This window comes from Mesoplodon densirostris, chromosome 2, assembly GCF_025265405.1.
Source record: "Mesoplodon densirostris isolate mMesDen1 chromosome 2, mMesDen1 primary haplotype, whole genome shotgun sequence".
Taxonomy (NCBI): Eukaryota; Metazoa; Chordata; class Mammalia; order Artiodactyla; family Ziphiidae; genus Mesoplodon; species Mesoplodon densirostris.
In genome coordinates this window covers 37,295,429-37,316,947 of record NC_082662.1, presented here as the reverse complement: position 1 = coordinate 37,316,947, position 21,519 = coordinate 37,295,429, and the positions used below count along the sequence as shown (strand labels likewise).

Below are 21,519 nucleotides of genomic sequence, written 5' to 3'. Positions count from 1 at the left end.
GGAAATCGTATGGCAGGGGTTGGGCCAGGGTGGGAGGGAAGAGAGGGCCTGCCAGCTGGTGGTCTGGGCCCTGCACTACCTGTTCTGAAGAGCCCTGAGGGCCACACATGTCCTGCCCTGCCTTCCTGGGCCAAATCCTCAGTGCATTCTCTGCTCTCTCCACAGCTCTTGAGGCCTGTGCTCTGAAAGGTGCTAGAAACAGAGCCTGTGAGTGTGGTCCGGGACTCCAGAGCCCCTAACCCGCCGCCACCATGGTAGGAAAAGGTGCCAAAGCGATGCTGGTGAGTACAGGGGCCAGACTGCAGGGAGGAGGGGGTCATGAGCACCATCCCCACTGGGGCCTGCTGTCAGCTGCTGGCCCTGACAGGAGGGCCTAGGAGGCTCCGTGGGGCCCCGAGTCTGGCACTGTCAGGGCTCCTGAGTGCTAGGGCTGTCCCAGGCCCAGGTGGGCAGCCCCTCACCTAGCAGGTTAGATGCTGCCATGGCTCTTAGCCCATAGCGGTGCAGATTCCACCACAGAGCCCGAAAGGCACGCTAGGAGGCACGAGGCACACTCCCCACCCTCATCATAAGATACCCTCGAGAGAAGGCTGCAGTCAGTCCTGCCGGGAGGGCTGTCCTGTGGCTGACACCCAGGCACCCCCAACGCTGTGCTCTGCCTGCCGTGGGGAGCATTCAGCATGTGCTGATCAAGGGGTCCTCAGAGCCTGTCTGATTTTTTTCTTCTTCCACTCTGAAAAGTAACATAGAGCATTTCATTTCGAATCGTCTCCTGAGGCCTCCTCAGAAAACCTCCCTCTCCCCGTTCCCCAAGCCACAGCTCTTCACAGCTCACTGCCTCAGAGCACAGGAGAGGTGGTGAGAGGCGGTGGGCAAGAGCAGGGCCGGCTCACTGATGGACGGAACAGGCCAGCCCTGGAATCGGGAACCAGGAAAATACCCCAGGGGCAGTGGTTGTATTCCTTCTCTTGGGATCTTGCCTCAGGAACCAGTGACACTGGGCAGCTGTCAGGGGAGGAAGCCAGTGACAGAGCACGGCCCCTCCCATGGCTCCTCCCTTCTCCACATGGATTCTCCCGTTGCTGTTCACATTCAGTGAAAGACTGATTGGCCCAGGGTCTCTGCCGAGCCCTCCCCAAACAAGCCCTGTCCCTCACCAGGGATTTGATTTCTGGGACTCAAGTACTTGGTCCAAAGGAATGGTCTGGGGGAGGGAGCTGGACAGTCACGCTCCAGGCTCAGGACCCTCTATCCTGTCCTGTTCTGAACTTCCAGCATCCAGCCCCTCAGACCTGCTCTGGTCTGGCCCCCTCCTGACTGGAACAAGTCTGAATGCGCTAAGCTTCTCAAAGTATTCCTCAGCCAACCTGAACTCTGAGTGCTCGGATGTGGGCAGAGCTGGAGGTCTCCTGACCTGAATACTTGCTAGGGGGTGGATGCTGTGATAGAATCAAAAATGGCCTCACCCTTCCCGGAAGTGCTGGAATTGCCATGGGCCTGTTGCAGGAAGTGGGCTGTGGCCCTGCCCCTCCCTACATGGAGATTCTGTGTCCCATGAAACTTAAGAAACCCTCCGAGTACTCTGTACTACTCAGTACTGGCTGCTCTACCTTCTCTGGAGTGACCCTCAAAGGACTGGGGCAGGGAGGCAGGAGAGATGTGGAACCCACGTGGGCAACATAGGGAGCATGAATCACAAGGTCCCAGAATCCCTGCCGGAACTGAGCTTCCCGGACCCTGGGCTCTGCCGCCCAGCAGGCCAGCCCGTCTGTGGAAGGGAATGTTGCCTTGGGACGCTTGTTCCCAGCACTAGGATGTGCCTAAAGATAGCTGGGGCTCGATTTCCTCCGTCCCCTCTGACCTTTGACTTCTGCCCGCCACTGCTGCGTCTGAGGCTCCATAGCATGTCCCCTGGGCACCCCCAGTGGTTGCTCGAGATTCTATTCCTGCTTCTTTCTCAGTTCTGCTTATGACCTTGGGCTCCGCTATTCTCGGGACCCAGTTTGGAACCAGTTCCGCCTCCATTCAGTGCTTGTCTCTAGGATACAGCCTCTGAGGAGCGCCATCTCTCCTAGCTAACCTAGGCAGCTGCGCCTGGACTTTATTAGGTGCCTGTGGTCCCCTAAGGGCAAGTGACTGAGGATGCTCCTTCTCTGGATGCCATGGTGGGGCAGAACAGAGGGTCTTGAGGGCCATGCATGTAAGCCAGTGGCACTTGGACCGTCCCAGGTCTGTGGCTTCTGTTGCCGTTTGTGCCCGCCCTGGTAGGCTGGGAGTAGGCAGCTGACCCCTGCCATGGGGTCCTCACTTCCATCCCCCTTTGCCCCAGGTTTGGGTATGAGGACAGGTGTCCCCTGGGTCTCTTCAGTGTCCACCCTATGTCATCCTTAGAGCTTCTGCTGGGCTCTTCATGTGTCAGGTGCCCCGTGGAGGGTGAGCCACTTCCCAGCATGTGCCCAGACCCACATGCCTGCCGCACGTGTCCCTCCCCCCGTTCCCAGCCCAGATGGTCTCTGCCAGGCCAGCTCAGCTGCCTCCCTCACGCCTCAGCAGCTCCTAGGACAGGGCCGTGCAGGAACCCAGCTGGCCAGGGTGCCTCCAAGCCTGGGAGCAGCTGGGATGCTTGGGGGCACTGGGGGTGGGGGGTGGCGGTGGTCCTTTCGTGGAGACCTAGTGCCTCTATACACATGTGGGGCAGGGCTGCCTGGGGCTCGGAGGACAGGGAGCTGGAGGAGAGGAGCCCAGGACAACAGGAGAGCCCTACTGGGTCAGCTTTAACTCCACAGCTGCACACCAAGTCCACAAGCTGGCCAACTCAGTCCCCTCCCCTGTGTCCGCTCCCCACTCATACAGCATCTTGGGCAGAAAGGCCTTGGTGAGCCTCACTGGCCTCTCCCAACATCTTTTTTTTTTTTTTTTTTTTTGCAGTACGCGGGCCTCTCACCGTTGCGCCCCCAACCGCCCCCCACCCCGTTGCGGAGCACAGGCTCCAGACGCGTAGGCCCAGCGGCCATGGCTCCCTGGCCCAGCCGCTCCGCGGCATGTGGGATCCCCCCGGACCGGGGCACAAACCTGCGTCCCCTGCATCGGCAGGCGGACTCCCAACCACTGCGCCATCAGGGAAGCCCCAACATCTTTGAGTTCACTAGTTGCTTCTGCCCCTGGAAGCCTCATGATGAATAAGAGCAGTGTCACCTGGGCTAGAGCCCTGGGTGCCAGAACATCTGAATCGTCCTAGAAGGCTTTTTTTAAAAAAATGTATTTATTTGTTTGTTTGTGTGTTTGCTTTGGCTGCGTTGGGTCTTTGTTGCTGCACGCAGGCTTTCTCTAGTTGCAGTGAGTGGAGGCAGGCTTCTCGCTGCGGTGTCTTCCCTTGTTGTGGAGCACGGGCTCTAGGCGTGCAAGCTTCAGTAGGTGTGGCACACGGGCTCAGTAGTTGTGGCTCGCGGGCTCTAGGGCGGAGCTCAATAGTTGTGGCGCACGGGCTTAGTTGCTCCGTGGCATGTGGGATCTTCCCGGACCAGGGCTCGAACCCATGTCACCTGCATTGGCAGGTGGATTCTTAACCACTGCGCCACCAGGGAAGCCCCCCTAGAAGGGTTTGAAAACGCCACAGGCCACCTGGGGCTGCCCCACCCTGACCTGTTCTGTTATGCTTTGACAAGAGGGTTTGGATACTTCTTGTCTGCAGCAGCCATCACAGGGCCTGGTGAACAGTGGGTGCTCACCCAGCCCAAGTCCTGGCATGTAGCAGGTGCTCAACTAGTATGGGCTTGACACACATTGGGATCTCAGCAAGCACAGGCTTGACACCCCCCTGGCCCTCCCTTGGTAGAGGGCCTGTCACTTAGCAGCCACTCACCTAACATGAGTCCCAGCATGTAACAAGTGCTCAGCTAGTACAGACATGGCAAATATTGGGCACTCACTTAGCACAGTGCAAGGGGCACAGTGGGTGCTCACCCTGCTCAGGGCTGGGCATATTTTGGGTCCTCACATGGCACAGAATTTGGCATGCATGGGGCACTCGTGTAGTGCAGGACCCAGCACACCACAAGGGCTCCCTGTGGGGCGGACACACAGTGGGTGCTCTCTTAACACAGAGCCTGGCACACAGTGGGAGCTCTCCCAGCATTGGATTTGGCACACACTGTGTGCCTTCCTAGCATGGGTTTGACACACAGTAGGTCTTCTCCTACCTCAGGCACCGACACACAGTGGGCACTCTCCTTCTATAAGGCCTAGCACAGAGAAGGTGCTCTCCTAGCCAGGACAGCCTGAGCAATGACTTAGATAATCAACTAGATGATCCTAGATGTGCAACTACCCCCTCCCCAGTGAAATGGACAATATCTAGATCCAGAGGAAAAGGCCCAACCTCCCCAGACTTCCTCTCCGGACCCAGGACCTGCCCTCCGTTCCCCTTGGTCTCCCTCCCCTCCCCGGCCTCCCTGGAGACCACCTACTCAGTCCTGCGGCCTCCCCTCCCCTCACACGGCTTCCCTGCAGCCCCGCCGCCCCCAGCACGTTCCAGTCCTGGCTCAGCAGGACCTTCCCTCGGAGTCACAGGGTACAACAAAGCCCCTAGACTCCTTGGCCCTCTGGAGGCATGCCCACTCTTATTAAGAAAAGTCAGAGGCGGGGTTGGGGGAGTCGGCCTCCCTGAGTGGGGCTGGAGCAGCTGGATCCCGCTAATGAGGCCTCATTACTGCCAGGACCCAGCTGGGCCGCTGCCGCCTCCTGTCCCCATGGCCAGAGCCAGAGAAAGCTGTCCAGCCAGGGCTGCCTGTTCTGGGCACCCAGCCCAGGCCAGGGCAGCCAAAGCCCAGAGCCCACCCTGGGTGGAAGTGAGCAGTTGGGCATCATGGGTGACTGGGCCTTCCTGGAGCCAGTGGCCCAGCCAGGGCCTTGGCCCTCAGTTTGGGCTCACAGGAAGTCCACGGAGCGTGTCTGGGACCCGGCTGCATGAGGCTGGCCCGGGGAACAGCTCAGTCAGTGGGGTCTGAGGCCATTCTTAGGAGACTTGCTTGAGCCGAGGTCAGTCCCCATCTTTCTCCCCCAAATGGGCATAATAACATACCTACCTCAAGGGGCTGTTGGAAGGATTAAATGAGTTAATATATATGTAAAGTGTTTAGGACAGTGTCTGGCTCATAGTAAGCACTTAATATGTATTATCTGTTACTATTATTAATAATGCTAATAGCTTCAAAGATGGATGGATATTATCCCCATCTTAGAGATGAAAATATTAAGACCATGGGCTTCCCTGGTGGCGCAGTGGTTGAGAGTCCGCCTGCCGATGCAGGGGACACGGGTTCGTGCCCTGGTCCGGGAAGATCCCACATGCCGCGGAGCGGCTGGGCCCGTGAGCCATGGCTGCTGAGTCTGCGCATCCGGAGCCTGTGCTCCGCAACGGGAGAGGCCACAACAGTGAGAGGCCCGCGTACCGCAAAAAAAAAAAAAAAAAAAAAAGACCAGACATGTTAAGTGGCTTGCCTAAGGAGATATATATAGTGAGAACTGACAGAGCTGGGGTTTGAACCCAGGCTTGTCTGACTCTAAAGCTTTGCCCTTTAAAAAAAATGTCATCCTGCCATGTTCCCACTGGGGTCACCTCACTTACCAAACTCACAGGGAAGCTGTCCTTTACATCAGAATTCATACATGCTTCCATTTGACCGATGTTTACTAAGATCCTACCATGTACCAGACCCTTTGCCAACCTATCAGTTTCCAAAAAGAGCTATGCCTTCCCAGCACCAGAACACTCGTGGCCACCTTCCTGGCCACGGGTTTGTGGTGTCTCAGCATCCGCTGGAGACTGATCAGTGAGTGTGGCCTCAGAGAAGAGGGATTGGATGGGTCTGAGTGACATTCCACCCCAGCCGTGGTGACACCTGCTAGACTGTGCCCAGCCCACTCGGTACACACTCCCAGAGGGAATACCTCAGGTTCTGGGTGATGCAGTACTAATCCTCAAAGGTCCTTATTCTGCAGCCACCCTCTTGGCTAATGCCATCTTTCTTCAGACAGGTGACAGCACCATTCACTAAGCCAGAGCTTTTTTACATGGTCAGTCATATTCTCTAATGAGGACACTCCATCATCTTGGCTGGTTGGGAGTCCCCAAATCCTGGGAGGACTGCTTCAGGACCCATCACCCCCCAGCCCACAGCCTTCTAAGAAGTCTGAGATGCTCTGGTAGTGCCCTGTGGGTTGCGCCCCCTTCCCCCGTCTCCTTCACCATCTCTAGCGCCCAGTGGTACCCAACCACCTTACCAGGAGCCCACCAAGTGCCAGGCCTATGCGCTCAGAAGCATCTGGGCCCCAGACCTCATTCTGGAATGGGACTGAGCCGCCCTCTCTCTCTCTCTTACACGCCTGCTCTGCCTCACCCTGTGGCTGTGAGTGTGTGTGTGTATGTGTTTTGTTCCAATAACTTGCTGGGAACAAGGGAGAAACACAACAAACCCTGCGCTTCACTCTAACTGTGGAGCACCCGCGCTGGGCTGCATGGGGACTGGCTGGAGGGGGAGGGCCGGGGAGGGGGTAGGCAGAGCTTCAGGAGGAGATGAGGTGAAAGTAATTGATGCTGCCCAGCCAGCAGTGGAAGAGGCAGGGGATGCGTCAGTGTCGCCCGGGAGCCGGCAGAGGTGTGAATGAGAGGGGACACGCACACGCCGCGCCAAGTGCTCACCCTGGGATGGCCGCGGCTCAGGGACCTGTGGCCCCCTCCTCCCCAGAACAGGTCAGTCACCTTCCAGGAGGGCGAGCCCCCTCTCTGGTGCCAGGCAGACTGAGAGGCAGGGCTGGCGGTGGGGAGAGGGGCTGAGTGGTCTGTGCCAGGGAGGGGCAGGCACAGCTAGCCAGACAGACAGACACCAGCAAAAGTGACCCAGAAAGTTGCAACTGTGCAAAGGAGCGGGAAGAGTTAGCTATGCGGAGGCGGCACAGGGGAGGAGAGTGGGGCTACGAGGGCTCCCCCAGCCTAGGGACCTGCTGAGAATCTGCTCTGTGTATCAAAGCTGCATTGTCCTTAGCTCCCGGGGAGACGGGCCGGAGGTGCCCAGGAATTGTACTAATCAATACAGCCCCATTGTCTGTGCCACGGCAGCTACTCCTATGGGGAGAGTGGTGAGGGGGCAGGGGGGCTTGTTACATGGACTCAGTGGTGAGGGTGGGGGAACAGGATGGGGCGACAGTCTCGGCTGCGAGGAGGAAGACCCCACGCAGTGTTTGCCAGTGTCTAGGACAAGTGCCCAGGTGGGGGGGGGGCACCGGTGTGCCCTCCTCCCTGGAAGCCAGGGATGGGCAGGAACATCAGGCACGATGGGGCTGATGGCAGTGAGGGAGAGGGGACTGGGAAAGCCACCTTCCTTCCCTGTAGGGCATCCTGACTTGACCTTCGGAAGGCAAGAGAAGGAATGTCCTCTGGGGAGATGTGGGTTGCATTTGGGAGAAACATTATGCAGGGCTGCCCTCCACCTTCAGGACTGCCAGGGTCAGAAGCCAAAGCCACTTTCCAGAATGCGAGCCCGCTGCCAACCGAGCGGGGCAGAGACTGCTCACGGCTGCCACAGTGCAGGGCATGACTGCTGGGCTTCAGGGCAGAAGCAGAGCCCACCCGATGGCCCTATCACTTCTCCCAGAGCCTGGAGTGGAGCCTGGCATGCCTGGGGTGCACCTTCTGTCTGCTCTCCACGATACTGGCAGCTCACTCTCTGCCAATGAGGGCTCTGGGACGAAACAGCACCGGGCATGTCCTTGCCTCTCTCACCTCCTATACGAGGGCCTGATCTCCTGACAGGTGCTCGGAGGCTTTCCTTGAAGCAAGAGGCACTAACAGCCCCTGCATACTGCTCGGGTCTGGGGTAGGTTTTCCCACGGTCCTGCTGCTCCAGCCCGGGCCCTTGACTCTTTCCCATGTCTGGATGAGCGAAGCCAGATGAAAGATGGAAGGCTCTGTCATTGCGGGGCAGATGTTGCCTGAGGGCCAGCCTGGATCCTGGATTGATTGGACCGACGGGAGAGAAGTTGGGGAAACAAGAACCAAGTGGTGTGAGAGGGTCACAGGGTCTCCTGAGGCAGCCACAGTTTACTGTCCTGGCTGTTCTGCCTGAATTCCCCACTGGGACTCAGAGAAAGTTGCCAGTGATCTGGATTTGGCTCAAGGTCAGTCTGGGATGTAGGGTCTTGCCCATTCTCCTCCACAAAGTTTGTCTTGGATGGGACTTCATCCCTTGAGCAAACCCTGGGGCTGCAGAGTCCTGGACAAGAAGCCTGCTGGATCCTAGTGGGGCCCGCCCTGCCCGGGCTGCTCCAGGATTCCTCAGTGTCCACCGAGAGCAGAGCTCACAATTCACAGAAATATCCTGTGGACACCGCTCTCGGAGGGCAGGAGTCGGGAGCCAGAGCACAACCGTCGCCCAGGGTAGAATCCTGGGCTGCCTCTGGGTCTGAGCATGAAGAAGGAAGGGACACCCCTGCGGTGGTGCTGGTGGCCGCCACTGGGAGCGGGCTCGGCAGCATTGTTTCTTTACACGTCTCTGTAGTTTCCAATTTTTTTTTTAATGATAAGCTTATAATGATTTTATAATCAGAAAGAAAGCAATAACAACTTTTTTTTAAAGTTGTTTAGAAAGCCAGTGGGAACTAATGGAAAATACAGGAGACAGTCAGAAATAGCAAATTCCAGGCAAGGCAGAGCTACAGAATATTAGGAGATCTATTGAGGTGGTCTGTCTATCCCCTGATTTTACAGGTAAAGACGCTGAATGCTGAGAGTGGAAGTGGCTTGCCCAGGGCTGCTGAGGGAGCAGGCTCTAGAATGCTAGGCTTCTAACCCCCAGTGCAGGGTCCCGCCCTGCCAAGCCCAAGGTATAGAGGGAGATCTGGATTCTGCCCTCAGAGCTGAACTGCCTTAATTCCAGGAGTTCATCCAGACCAGTGAATAAGTAGAGGGCAGAGGGCTGTGGAAAGGACTTACGTAAGTGACTGCTCGGTGTGGCTCACCCCTCTAGGCAGGAACAGGGGTGGGAGGTTGTGAACCCAAGACAGGTCAGCGACCGCTTCTAAGGGTAAGGGGCGTGGAGGGTTTTATACGTATATGTCTGTACATGGCACGCGTCATGGAGGATGATCAGCCAGCCCACCCACACAGCCATGGAAGGCACGCCCCGTAGCCTGCATCCTGCCTGGCCTGGGGAAGCTCGGGCACAGGGCAGGGCAGGGCAGTCCCCGCCCTGCAGATCACTCACCGGGCGAGTCAGAGGTGAGGGGGTGGGGGGAGCCCCTCCAGGGAGCCCAAGGAGGAGGGGAGCAGCCCAGAGGGGCACCAGGCCACTCTGGTTTAATTCACCACCCAGGTGTGAGCGACGGAGGGAGGTTGGGGGAGCAGCGAGGGGCAGACATGGGGAGGTGGGTGATGGGCAGGACCAGCCTGGAGACCGGCCAGTGGGCAGGGCCGAGCTGGGTTCGGCAGACAGGCCACCAGTCTGGGCAGACCAGGAGCACAAAGAAATTCTTTCGTGGGCACCTCAGAGCCAACAGCCTCTGCAGGGACCGTTAATATCAGTGACACGCTGTTCACCTAGCAGATCAAGAAAATGGGAGGCTTAGAATGGGGGAAAATTATGCAAGGAGAAAAAAAGTTGTGCAGCATTGAAAAAGGCTCACCAGCCTTGGGCATCGCTGCCAGGGAAGGAAGTGGAGGGGCGTCCCCAGAGGAGGGCTGGGGGAGGAAGGGAACTAGAGCCCCTAGGACGCCCCCCACACACAGAGGGACCCTTCCCTCCAGTGTACTTGGAGGAAGGTTGGCTTCTTCTGTCCTTGCTGAGCGCTATGCCCTCACCAGCCAGGCTGCCTGCACATAGCTCGCACTGGAATTAAAAGTCAGAGGCCTAGCTGTGGACCAGCCTCCCGTGGCAGCATCCCATCCACAGTTCCTGAATGGGGCACCGCGGGGCCAGGGAGCAGCAGATGGTGCTGCTTCTGCCGTGAGCTCCTCGCACCTCTTGCAGGGCGTCATTTCAGCTCCTTCTGCACAGCAGACCCCTAGTGTTACCAGTTACTTCCTGCCACAGCCCAATCCCCAGTTCCAAGCCCCTGTCCCCCAGGCTCTGGCCTCCCCAGGTCACAGCCGGCAGGGCTGAACTGGTTAGCGCAGGGCTCAGTGGTGTGCTGCTCTTGAATGGAGTGACCATGGGCCCTTGAGGGCTCAGTCAAGCTACTGCCTATGGCACTCAGCTGGGGGCATCGTCACCCTCCCTGCCCCCTCCATGCCAGGGAAAGAGCCGACCTCGGAGGTCCAAGTCTGGTCCTGCTGCACTTGGTCAGGGGGCTGGGGCCAGGAGAGAGGCCTTGAACTTCAGGCCTTGGGGACCTCGGTCTCTGCAAGAGGCTTTGCCCTTGCCCAGCCCATGAGGCCACCCTGGACCCTCAGTTGTCTCTTTTACAGCTGTAACCGCTGCGTCGTGACCCCACCCATGTACTCCACAGCTGCCACAATCCTCCATTGTGCCCCTAAGTAAACAAGCCTTGGACAGAATAGAACTGTTATTGTAGGATCAACATATATGAGCCCTATTTGGCTTGGATTTGTTTGGGAATGGATAAACTACCCCAAGCAGGCCTCACACCCTCTGAAAAAATGCTCCCCTGACCCTGAGGTATTTCTAGGCCTGTCCCAAAAAAAGGCCCTGGGAGGTGGTGACAGGCTTAGGCAGGAGTCTGTAAGGACCTGTCACACTGGGACTGGGAGCCGCCCACTCCCAGAGACAAGGCGGCCTTCAAGCCCCTTCATCAGGGAGGCCTTCTGTGACCTCACCCAGCCCCCAGCCCCACCCCTTGTCATCCTCCCATGCTCTTGTGACTTGAGAAATTCCCCTTTGTGGACACATTGAAGTTGCATATAAAAATTATGTGTTTATCTTATTGATGGCTTACTTCCTCCTGGACTTCTAGTTCTGAGTGGGTAGGGGTGTGTTTTGTTCACTGCTGAATTCCCCGAGCCTGGTGCAGGGCCTGGCACATAGTAGGAGCTCGTAAACCTCCGTGGCTGCGTGAATGAAAGTACACAGGCTCTGCTGGTTGGCTCTGTGTGCTCCTTGAAGGGAGCACCACGGTTTCTGGCACTGTGCCCCCAAACCTTTCGGGATGGTATAAGGCTCAGTGTCTTCAGGCAATGCTGGATTGGGGGTGCAGGACAAGCGCGTCTGTGCTGTAGTGCCCATGTGGTGTGCAAGCCCAGAGCACCCCCCTGAGAGGTACCCATTGTGGGAGCAAGGGATGCACGGCTGGGGGGCCACCACCAGGTGCCGGGGCCTCCTGTGCCTGCCTTCCTAAATGGGCCTTTCCGGAGGGCGCAGGCCCGGGGAGGACCTTCTTCCCCTCTGAATGTGTTGGTCAGTGTCAGGGTCCGACAGCGTGTCAAAGCACCAGGCCCATTTGTTTATTGGCCAGCGTGCCTATTGTCCTTGAATATGTCTCTTTCAAGCTGAGGGTCAGCGTCACTGCAGTGCCGTCCCTCAGAAGCCATGCGGCTGTGTCTCTGATCCTGGGTGTCCTCCAGGGACGCCTGGCCATTTCTCTCAGGAGAACAGCCCATCTCTGGGAGGCTGTCTCCGTCACTCAAGGACTCTCTGGGCTTCTCTGTTGGTGACTCTCGGGGCCCCTGTCTCTTAGTGAGACACCTCTGAGCCCTCAGGCTCTGGCTCAGGGGGGCTCCATTTCCAGCTTACCTGGTAGGGGGTGGAAAGGCCAGGGCATGGGGGAGGGGTGCCCTCACTTATAAAGGAACTTACTGGGTTAGTTCCAACTGTGGGGTTAGGGTCCTCAGTGGGGCTTCAGGCCACCCAGTCCAGCCTCGCAGCTCCTCCAGCCCAGCCCGGCATCCTTCCCTTGGGGCAAACTCCCCCATCAGCCCCTCCTGACCAGCCCGTCTTCTGCAGCCCACCTCTTCTCAGCTCAGAGACCCTTTTCTAGAGTCACTCCCTCTGTTTCCCCTAGCAGAGTCTGTCCTCCAAGTCTGGCGTGGTGCCTACAACTCTGGTCTCCTCCCCCCAACTCATGGCCAGCATCCCCCAGCCCAGGTCAGCTTCCCCAGGGCCCCCGCCCCCGTCATGGGCAATATACGTGGCTCCCCTGGCCCTCCCATCCTGAGCCCCAGAATGCCCTCCCCAGGTCTGGCCCAGCTCAGTTGCTTCCCCCTTCCCCCACCCTACAGCCCTGCCCACCGTGTGCCCCCCGGAAAAAGCCTTCAGCTGGGGGAGGGGTCCGGGTCCCCTCCCCCGCAGCCGCCTGCCATGGGCAGCGTGCTCAGCCTGGCGATGTGGTGGCCGCAGCTGGGGGGGCTGTCTGGACACAGGCCCCTTTGTGCCCAGCCCAGCTTGGCTGCTTGGTATGAGGCTCAGCTGCTCCCAGATCCTCACCCAAAGGGGAGAGGGGAGGCTTGGGAGGGGCTGGCGCTAGGGGGCCCTCATCTCGAGCTCCCTCTCAGTGTCCCACCTCTCAGATGTCGGTAGCAGCTGCTCAGGTGGGCTGGTGCCCCTGGCACAGTGTGCTGGGGGGCTGGTGAGGGAGGCCGGCTTGGCACCCTCCGGCGGCCGCTGCTCCCTCTTCCGTCCTCTGCCGGGCCTGCCTGCCGCTGCTGCCAGCAGAGGGGAAGCCCAGGGTCGGGTGGGGGCCTGGAGGGTCCATGATGTCCCCACTGGGGGAGGCCCAAAGGGTCAGGCACCGTGCGTGCAAATGCCTTGCTGATGGTTGCTTCTCTCCTGTTCCCGCAGAATGGTGCTGTGCCCAGTGAGGCCACCAAGAAGGACCAGAACCTCAAACGAGGCAACTGGGGCAACCAGATCGAGTTTGTACTGACGAGCGTGGGCTATGCCGTGGGCCTGGGCAATGTCTGGCGCTTCCCGTACCTCTGCTATCGCAACGGGGGAGGTAGCCAGCGGGCACAGGGCAGGGTCCACCCACGTGGATAGAGCCCACCCCCCGGGGCCCAGCCGCCCCCTCCGCGGCACACACTCCAGACAGGCTGGCCTCTGGCCCTGATCTCCTTTGCCCCCATCCCTGGCTTAGGTACCCTTTACCTAAGGCGCAGCACCCCCGACCCTGGCAGCCTGCTCCCTCGAGGAGAGGAGAGGTAGAGAAAAGCAACCCAACCTCCCAAGGCTCCCTGTTTTATACTGCCTGTGTTTCAGCAGCCCTGCACCCAAATGATTCACGGATATTTGAGGATCTCACTGACTAATGTGTGTAAAATTGCTTGGTTAAGCCATCAAATCCCACCCAAACATGGCGGCTCTGGGCCCTGGGTTTGACTCAGAGCAGACTTCCTGGGAGCCTCTGTCAGGTTCAAAGACAGGTGGTGAGCAGTGTGCCTCAGTCTTAGGCTCCGGCCCAGTGCGTGGCACACCCTCCTGGGGGCCCAGCCAGTTGCAATGGTTTTGCTGTCAGTTCTGAGCAGGAAGAGGGTGGGACTTCCCCAAAGCCGCCCTGAGCCAGCCCTCTCCCTGCCCACCAGGTGCCTTCATGTTCCCCTACTTCATCATGCTCATCTTCTGTGGGATCCCACTCTTCTTCATGGAGCTCTCCTTCGGCCAGTTTGCAAGTCAGGGCTGCCTGGGGGTCTGGAGGATCAGCCCCATGTTCAAAGGTGAGGCCTGGGTGGGGTGCGCGCGCGCGCGCGCACACACACACACACACACACACACGGGCCTCTGGGGACCATGCTGACTCACCCATCTGTATAAACACTGCCAACCCCTATGGGACACTGGTGTTAACCTGAGGCCCACATCAATGGCCAAGGCCATGTACACATGCTGGGATCCATGTTTACTTGGCCTCCACGCTCTCTTCCTACCACGTTCATACACAAAGGCCCTTCGCCCCCCAGCTTGCCCCTGCCAAGGCCTTGAGCTGCCTCTTTTGTGGCTCTCCATGAAAGCCTGCCTCTTAAGCCCTTCAGAATTAGCCTTGCCTCCTTCAGCCAGACGTGTGAGGCTGCTCCTGCCCCTCTCCTCCCCCAGGTGTGGGCTACGGCATGATGGTGGTGTCCACATACATCGGCATCTACTACAATGTGGTCATCTGCATCGCCTTCTACTACTTCTTCTCGTCCATGACGCCCGTGCTGCCCTGGGCCTACTGCAGTAACCCCTGGAACACGCCTGACTGCGCCGGTGTGCTGGATGCCTCCAACATCACCAATGGCTCCCGGCCTCCCGGCCTGCCTGGCAACCTCTCCCACGCGCTCAACCACACCCTCCAGAGGACCAGCCCCAGCGAGGAGTACTGGAGGTGAGGCCCCCAAGGGACCTGGGCTTCTGGGGGGGACCCCTGGCACCAACATTCAGCCCTCGCCTTGGCCATCAGGCAACTGTCTGCAGTCTCGGGAGGGTACCAGGAATGGAGGGGGCCAGAGGTGCGGGAAGAGGTACAAGGAGTTCACAGCCTGGTTCAGGAGAGGCTGACACTCCCACAGTGGCAGCGAGAGAGGGAGGGCTCCAGCAGTCAGGCAAGTCTGCAGAGGAGAGTCAGGGAAAAGGGGGATAGCTTCCTGGAGAGAAGAACAGCACGAGTGGAGGCCCTGGGTCCCAGCTGAGCAGGGGCCGGTCCTGAGCCTGAGGGGAACCTGTTGTGATGAGAGTGACAGGTGTGTGGGGGAGCTCACGGGCCGTGAGGCAGCCTAGGAGGGAGCACCAGCCCTCTTGGAGAACTTACAAGAATGAATCACAGACCTAATGCTGCGGAACAGAAGAAGCCGTGAAAGTTTCCTGAGCCCAGGGCTGTCCTCATCAAGCTGTGCTTAGGAAAGATAGCCTGGCACCACTGTGCTCCGTGGTGACAGAGAACAGAGTCTCGGGGCTGGCTGAAGGGAAGCTGCTGCTGGAGGTGTTTGGAACATCTTGTCCCAGCTGGGTGGGTGTGAGGGCACAGCAGGACATCCTGGAGGAAATTCCCCATGTCCTGTTGAGGAACTCATGGGAAGAGGGCTTGGTGGACTGGTGGGTAGGCCTCATTCATTCATTCTGCAGACATTTATGGTGTCCACCCTGCCGGGCCCTGTGTGCCCATGGGGTATGCATGGCCCTGAGCCCCTGCCCTCAGGAGTTCACAGTCCAGGGTGGGAGATGGGTAGTTACCACTCTTAGGGGCAGGTGCCTCAGTGCAGGTATGTGCAGGGGTGTGGTGGGTACAGGAGGAGCTGATCAAGAAGGCTTCCCAGAGGAGGGAGGGAGACGTAGGAGGGATTGGGAGAGACATGACAGGTGAGCCGAAGCCAGGAGGTGGCAAACTGGAGCTGGGGTCGGGGGCAGGTGGGACACTGAGTATTGGGACAGCAGAGGCCAGAGGCATCATAAGGTGCAGGGCTTTTCATGCCAGGCTGAGGGCTGGAGGCTTTCTCCACAAGGTGATGGAGAGCCGTGGGTGAGCGGCCAAGGCCCCAGTGATACTTGAAGTCCTAGCAGGTCAGTATCCTCGAAGCCCAGGCCCAGTGCTCAAACCCTGAGGGCCCAGCTTCCCTGTGCCAGCCTCTGTGCTGGGCTATAGACATTCAAAGATGGTTAAGATGTGGTTACTGCCCTTGGGGCTCGTGGTGGAGCCAACAGAGCTGTTGCCTCCCAGTAAGGGGCGGGCAAATTTACCTCTGGGCAGACTCAGTGATTCGGTCATTGGACAGGTCATTTTCTGAGCTCCTAGTAGGTACCAGGCACAGCACTCAGAGTGGGGACAGAGTGGGGAGTAAGAAACAGACTCCGCCCATTTAGGTGTTCTGCTATATTTGAGGCATAGTGTGGACTGGGCAGCTGGATCTAGACTGGGGGTGAACCTTCTGGAAGTTCCCAGAAGCACAGTGCCCTGCCCATACGCCGGAGATGCTCCAGAAGCTCTCACCCCAGGGGCCGTCTTCCAAGGATTCCCCGACGGGTGGGTCCACGGCAGGGCAAAGCTCACGAGATTTTATCCAGTGCAACTAGAGGGGAATTGCCCTCAGAGAAAACTAGCCATGAGTCAGGAGGTCCACAGGGTGGCCAGCTCAACTCTACTCAGCCGGGGTTGGAGCCGGGCATCCCTAAGGAGCCGCTTATCCCAGGCAGGACTCGTTCCTTGAAGGATGGCTCCCTGCCGCCCCCTCCTGGAGAGCCTGGGGAAATGACCCTTGAGAGGGCCGCCCCGGATGGCATCAGCAAGGAGGTGAGGCGAGCAAGCACCCCCATTTCTCGGGCAGCTACTATGTGCCAGGCATATTCTCTTACATGATATTATCCCTGTTTTTCAGATTCAGAGACTTATGCTCACAGGTTAACGAACTAGGCAGCAATGCTGTGTCAGGATATACATGCCTCTCTGTGCCTGGTGCCTGGTGTGAATTAGGCCAATGATACTCTACAGGCATTCTTGGTCCACACTCTCCAGCGCCCCTCTGGAAAGCTGCACAATCTCATTTGAGCCCCACAGCAACGCTGTTAGGTAGTGGGTGCAAGTTTTATAAAATATTCCCATTTTACAGGTGAACAAACAAGTCAAAAGAAAGATTAAGTGACTCCTCTAAAGCAAGAGAAGCTCCCAGGGCAGATTTCTGAGCCCATGTCTGCCTCTTGCTCACCCTTTGGCCCACAGGCTTCCCCTCCTTCACCACCCCTTCACAACCTTGTCTTACAGTCCTCTGTGTGCTGGTCTAACGCCTGCTAGGCAGGCCCTAAGCTCAGGACATGCCCTCTCATCTCCCCAGCAGACACCTGACATCCAGTGGGACTTGGATCCCAGCACCCCTCTCCTGGTGTCTTCATGGCAGCCCCGGAGCCACACAGACCTCACTCAAATCCCGGCTCTGCCACTTACCAGCTGCGTGGACTTGGGAGGTCACCAAAACTCTCTAAGTCTCAGCTGTTCATCCATTAAGCGGGCGTGGTTACAACATCATTCTTGTTGTTATAAAGATACGACATAAATCACTGGGAACAGTGGTGGGTGCTCGGTAAGCACAGAGAAAGCCACTGCTGGAGATGCAGTGAAATAGATTAGGGTGTCCTGTTCTCAAGGCATTTACCATCTGGTTGGGGAAATTTAAAAATAATGCAGAATAATTCCACAGATGTTATGCGAGAGGCAACTTGTAAATATGTGGGATTCCAAAAGTTTTAAGGTTAGCTGTTTGATCTCAAAAGCACATAGTCCAAAACCAAAACAAAGCACTAAATATGGTACCATAAAAAGAAAGGTAGAGTTCATTATTTAGTTCCCAGGCTAGCCTTCTAAACTCTTTAAGCCCTCGTATTATATGCTGGACTCTTGCAATAGTAGATAATATAAAGCACTACCAGCTTAACAGATATAATTAGCAAAGTTTTTTAAAAGTCTTTTGAACAAGAAATGGTTTCTTTACTTTGAACGCTGGTGCTTAAAGTAAAGCGACTCTCGGCTGTAGATGACTATTGTGGAAGGCAGAGACTCCCAACACGATGCACCCTAAATAGTGTGCCAGTCCGGTGCCGCTTGGGCAGCCCAGAGTCCCCAGCCCTGCTGCCTTACTTCGAGTGACCTTGTCGATTTGCCCTTATGGGCCAAAAATATTTTTTCTGCGTGCCACGAAGGGAAAAGGATTGGAAAGCACAGCTGCAGGGGTCCAGGAGCCTCTCCTTGGGGGGAACCTCTCCATCCCTTTGTCTTTAATTCCCCCATGGACTAAGAGCCTGGAAAGGTTCCAGCCCAGGGCGTGGCCCGTTGAATGAACCAGCTCTATGGCGGGAGTTGGACAGGAGAGGGGCGTGTTGGACAGCGCCCTCTGCAGGTCACAATGTGTAAGGCGGCCTGGGGGAAGATTTGAGGCAGAGGAGGCAGGACAAGGTGCTTGAAAGTCTTAACAGCCAGGCAGGCTGACCAAGCAAACAAACACCAAGTCCCAGGCCTGGCGACACTGTCCCATGAGAGGCTGGGGTGACATCCCATCGCAAGGTATTAAACATGTTGTCATGAAGTTTGAGAACTGATTTGGAAAAAAAAAAGTAAAAATAGCTAAGACTAGAGGACAGCCTATGAGCTATGCTGAGAGACCCTTGGTGAAAGAAGGGAAAGAAAGGAGCTTGTATTTACCTAAACTTCTCTACAAATTATCCTAGGTTGGTGTTATGATGCCCATTTTACAGATGAGGAAACTGAGGCTCAAGAGTTTGTCTCTTGCTCATCACTTCTAGCCTGGACAACTCCAACAACCAAGCCGGTCCCCCTCCAGGTTCTCCCCTTTATACTTCTCAGTCCATTTTCCATCACCTGCATTCACTCATGCATTCAACAAATATTTATTGGGCACTGCTCTGTGCCAGGCACTGTGCTAAGCACTGGGGGATACAACAGTGAACAAAACAGATAAAAACCCCTGCCTTCAGAGGGCAGATGACAAACTAAATAGTAGAATGTACAGTGTGATAGAAAGAGATGTGCTGTGGAAGAAAATATAGCAGAGAAGGGGGTAAGGTGTGCCAGGCTGGGGCCAGGGTGGCAGGTTTAATCAGGTGTGCCAGAGTAGGCCCCTTTGCAAAGAGGACACCTGAGTGAAGACTTGAAGGAAGTAAAGAGGGCGGGAGCCACGTGGACAAGCCCAGCTGCATAATTTGTGGGGCCCACTGCAAAATGAAAAGATGGGGCCCCTAGTTCAAATGAATTAAGAATTTCAAGATGACAATGGCAGGGCATTAAACCAAGCACAAGGCCCTTCTAAGCATGGGATCCTGTGTGCCTGCACAGGTCTCACACCCATGTGGACATGTGGAGATTTGGGGAAAGGGTACTCCAAATAGGGAATAGCATGTGTAAAGGTGGGAGCATGCCCGGCACATTTAAGGAACAGCAAGGAGCCCAGTGCAGCTGGAGCAGTGAGCAAGGGGGAGAGCAGGAGGAGAGGAGATCCGAGAGATGGCAGTTAGGAGGTAATGGATCACGTAGGGCTCTGTAGCCACTGTAAGGACTTTGGTTTTTCCATGGTGAGAGATGGGAGCTGCTGCAGGGTTTTGAGCCAAGGAGAGACCCTGAGAGTGCTCTTCTAAAAACCCTCCAGAAGCTTCTCATTGTTCTCAGAATAAAATCCAAACTTCTCAGCCTTGACTTCGCAGCTTCTCTTGGTCTGGTCCCTTCCTGAGCTACTGACATGCCCAGGCGGTGCTGTGCTGGTTCCTGACCCCTGTCCTGCTGAGTGCTATTCCCTCAGGCTGGCATACACTTCCACTCCCCTTCACCCACCTCCTCCCCATCCCTCGAACTTTGGCTCAAGCTTCACCTCTTCCAGGAAGACTTCCAGTGTGCTCCTCCCCATGGGGTTGAGACACTCCTCCTGGCAGTACCCACAATGCCTGATCCAGGTCTATATGCCCAGCATCTAGCAAGGGCCTGGCACATAAACGTCCAGTTGATTGAAAGAGCACAGCTGGCACGGCACAGGGCGCCAGATAGAGCCACACATACGTCGGTTCAAGTCTGGGCCTGCGTGCTCGGAGCCTCCATCTTTACTCAGCCCTCCACTGCCTCCCTCTGTTCATCAGAGCTGGAGGACTAGTGTGGGTGAAAAGATCACAGAAGGCTTCCTGGAGGAGGTGATGCCAGATAGGGTGTGTCTAGTCTGGAGGAGAGGGCATTCCTGAAGGGAGAAACACACAAGCAAGGGCCTGGGCTGGGTCTGAGCAGGGACAGGGAGACCTCCACACCCAGGGGCTGAAGAGGCTGGCCCAGGACCAGGGTGTGGCCTGCAGGTGCCCTTGAGGGTCCTGGGAGAGGAAGCAGGCAGAGGGGGCTGGGCCTGCTGGGGCTGGCGCCTCACAGACGCTCCCATCTCACATCAGCCGGCTGCTGGGACTTCGTGAGAAAGGAGGGAGCTGCCAGGCTGGGCCCTGGCCTTGGGAGTTTGTTGCTGGGTGGCGGGGCTGGCCATCAGTGACAAAGTATCCCCTTTCCAGGCTCTATGTGCTGAAGCTGTCAGATGACATTGGAAACTTCGGGGAGGTGCGACTGCCCCTCCTTGGCTGCCTGGGTGTCTCCTGGGTGGTCGTCTTCCTCTGCCTCATCCGAGGGGTCAAGTCTTCAGGGAAAGTAAGTACCCCTCCCCGAGCAGGGTCTGTGCCCACCCAGAGATATCCTGCCTCCCCTACCTGGGTTTTGTGTGTGGAGGGGTGGGTGGGGGAGTGATGAAAGGATACGGGAGGGGAAGAGGGACCAGAGGACCAGTGGTGGTTGAGGGGGCAGGAAGAGCCCAGAGGAGACCAGCGGGGCCCCTCTCGCACCCAGGTGGTGTACTTTACGGCCACATTTCCCTATGTGGTGCTGACCATCCTGTTCGTCCGTGGCGTGACCCTGGAAGGAGCCTTCACGGGCATCACGTACTACCTGACACCACAGTGGGACAAGATCCTGGAGGCCAAGGTGGGCTGTGGACGGAGGGGGACCTAGAGGGCCGGGGAGGGGCAGAGAGGTGCCAGCCTCTGACCACAGCTCCTCACCGGCCCATCCCTCCCGCAGGTCTGGGGGGATGCCGCCTCCCAGATCTTCTACTCGCTGGGCTGCGCGTGGGGCGGCCTCATCACCATGGCTTCCTACAACAAGTTCCACAACAACTGTTACCGGTGAGACTCTCCCTTCCAGCCCTGGGGCTGCCCCCAGTTCCTACCCTCTCTGCAGCCTGACCCCGGCTCCCCCAGACCCACCAGGTCCAGTGCAGCCTCCTGGCCCACCAGGGCCCTCCCTTCCACTCATGGCCTTGAGATCCTGGCGACGCGGGGTCCGGGTCCAGTCATTGCAGAATGGAGAGAGCTTTGGCAGAAGAGAGAAGAGGTGAAGACAGTGATGCCCCAGGGGTCTGTGAGGACTCAAGAGCGGCAGGCCCACTTAAAGAGGTCCAGAGCAGACCAGAAAAGAGATTGGGGGCACCTTTGTTCCTAGAACTTTCTCTCCAAGTCTCTTGGCCCAAATTGGGCAGGGGGAACTAAGCTGACTCTACCTGTTTTCCTCCCCATCAGGGACAGTGTCATCATCAGCATCACTAACTGTGCCACCAGCGTCTATGCTGGCTTTGTCATCTTCTCCATCCTGGGCTTCATGGCCAGTCACCTGGGTGTGGACGTGTCCCGCGTGGCAGACCACGGCCCTGGCCTGGCCTTCGTGGCATACCCTGAGGCCCTCACCCTGCTACCCATCTCCCCGCTCTGGTCCCTGCTCTTCTTCTTCATGCTCATCTTGCTGGGGCTGGGCACTCAGGTACGAGGTGCAGGACATGGGCCTGTGGCTTGGGGAGGGAGGAGGCAGGGGCGGAGGTCAGGCCCCTGCTCTGATGGCTGTATCCTGCAGTTCTGCCTCCTAGAGACGCTGGTCACGGCCATTGTGGATGAGGTAGGGAATGAGTGGATCCTGCAGAAAAAGACTTATGTGACCTTGGGCGTGGCTGTGGCTGGCTTCCTGCTGGGCATCCCCCTCACCAGCCAGGTAAGAACGCGAGGGAAAGGCTAGGCCGGAGTTGCCAGGGTACGG

At 57.5% G+C, this 21,519-nt stretch overlaps 1 protein-coding gene across 5 annotated transcripts in view; it reads left to right on the top strand.

The window, feature by feature from the left end:
• SLC6A9 (solute carrier family 6 member 9) overlaps window positions 1-21,519 on the top strand; it is a 32,332-nt gene that overhangs the window by 5,999 nt on the left and 4,814 nt on the right. For 2 of the 5 annotated variants that reach the window (XM_060089678.1, XM_060089679.1), the window contains exons 2-10: window positions 166-281; window positions 12,786-12,942; window positions 13,526-13,657; window positions 14,034-14,304; window positions 19,956-20,088; window positions 20,284-20,418; window positions 20,515-20,618; window positions 21,012-21,249; window positions 21,340-21,474. In XM_060089678.1, the coding sequence (XP_059945661.1) occupies window positions 252-281; window positions 12,786-12,942; window positions 13,526-13,657; window positions 14,034-14,304; window positions 19,956-20,088; window positions 20,284-20,418; window positions 20,515-20,618; window positions 21,012-21,249; window positions 21,340-21,474 (1,335 nt within the window). In that variant the 5' untranslated portion in view covers window positions 166-251. Of the gene's footprint in view, window positions 1-165; window positions 282-12,012; window positions 12,093-12,785; window positions 12,943-13,525; window positions 13,658-14,033; window positions 14,305-19,955; window positions 20,089-20,283; window positions 20,419-20,514; window positions 20,619-21,011; window positions 21,250-21,339; window positions 21,475-21,519 lie in introns of those variants that run through there. The other 3 variants (XM_060089680.1, XM_060089682.1, XM_060089681.1) reach the window with 3 other exon arrangements.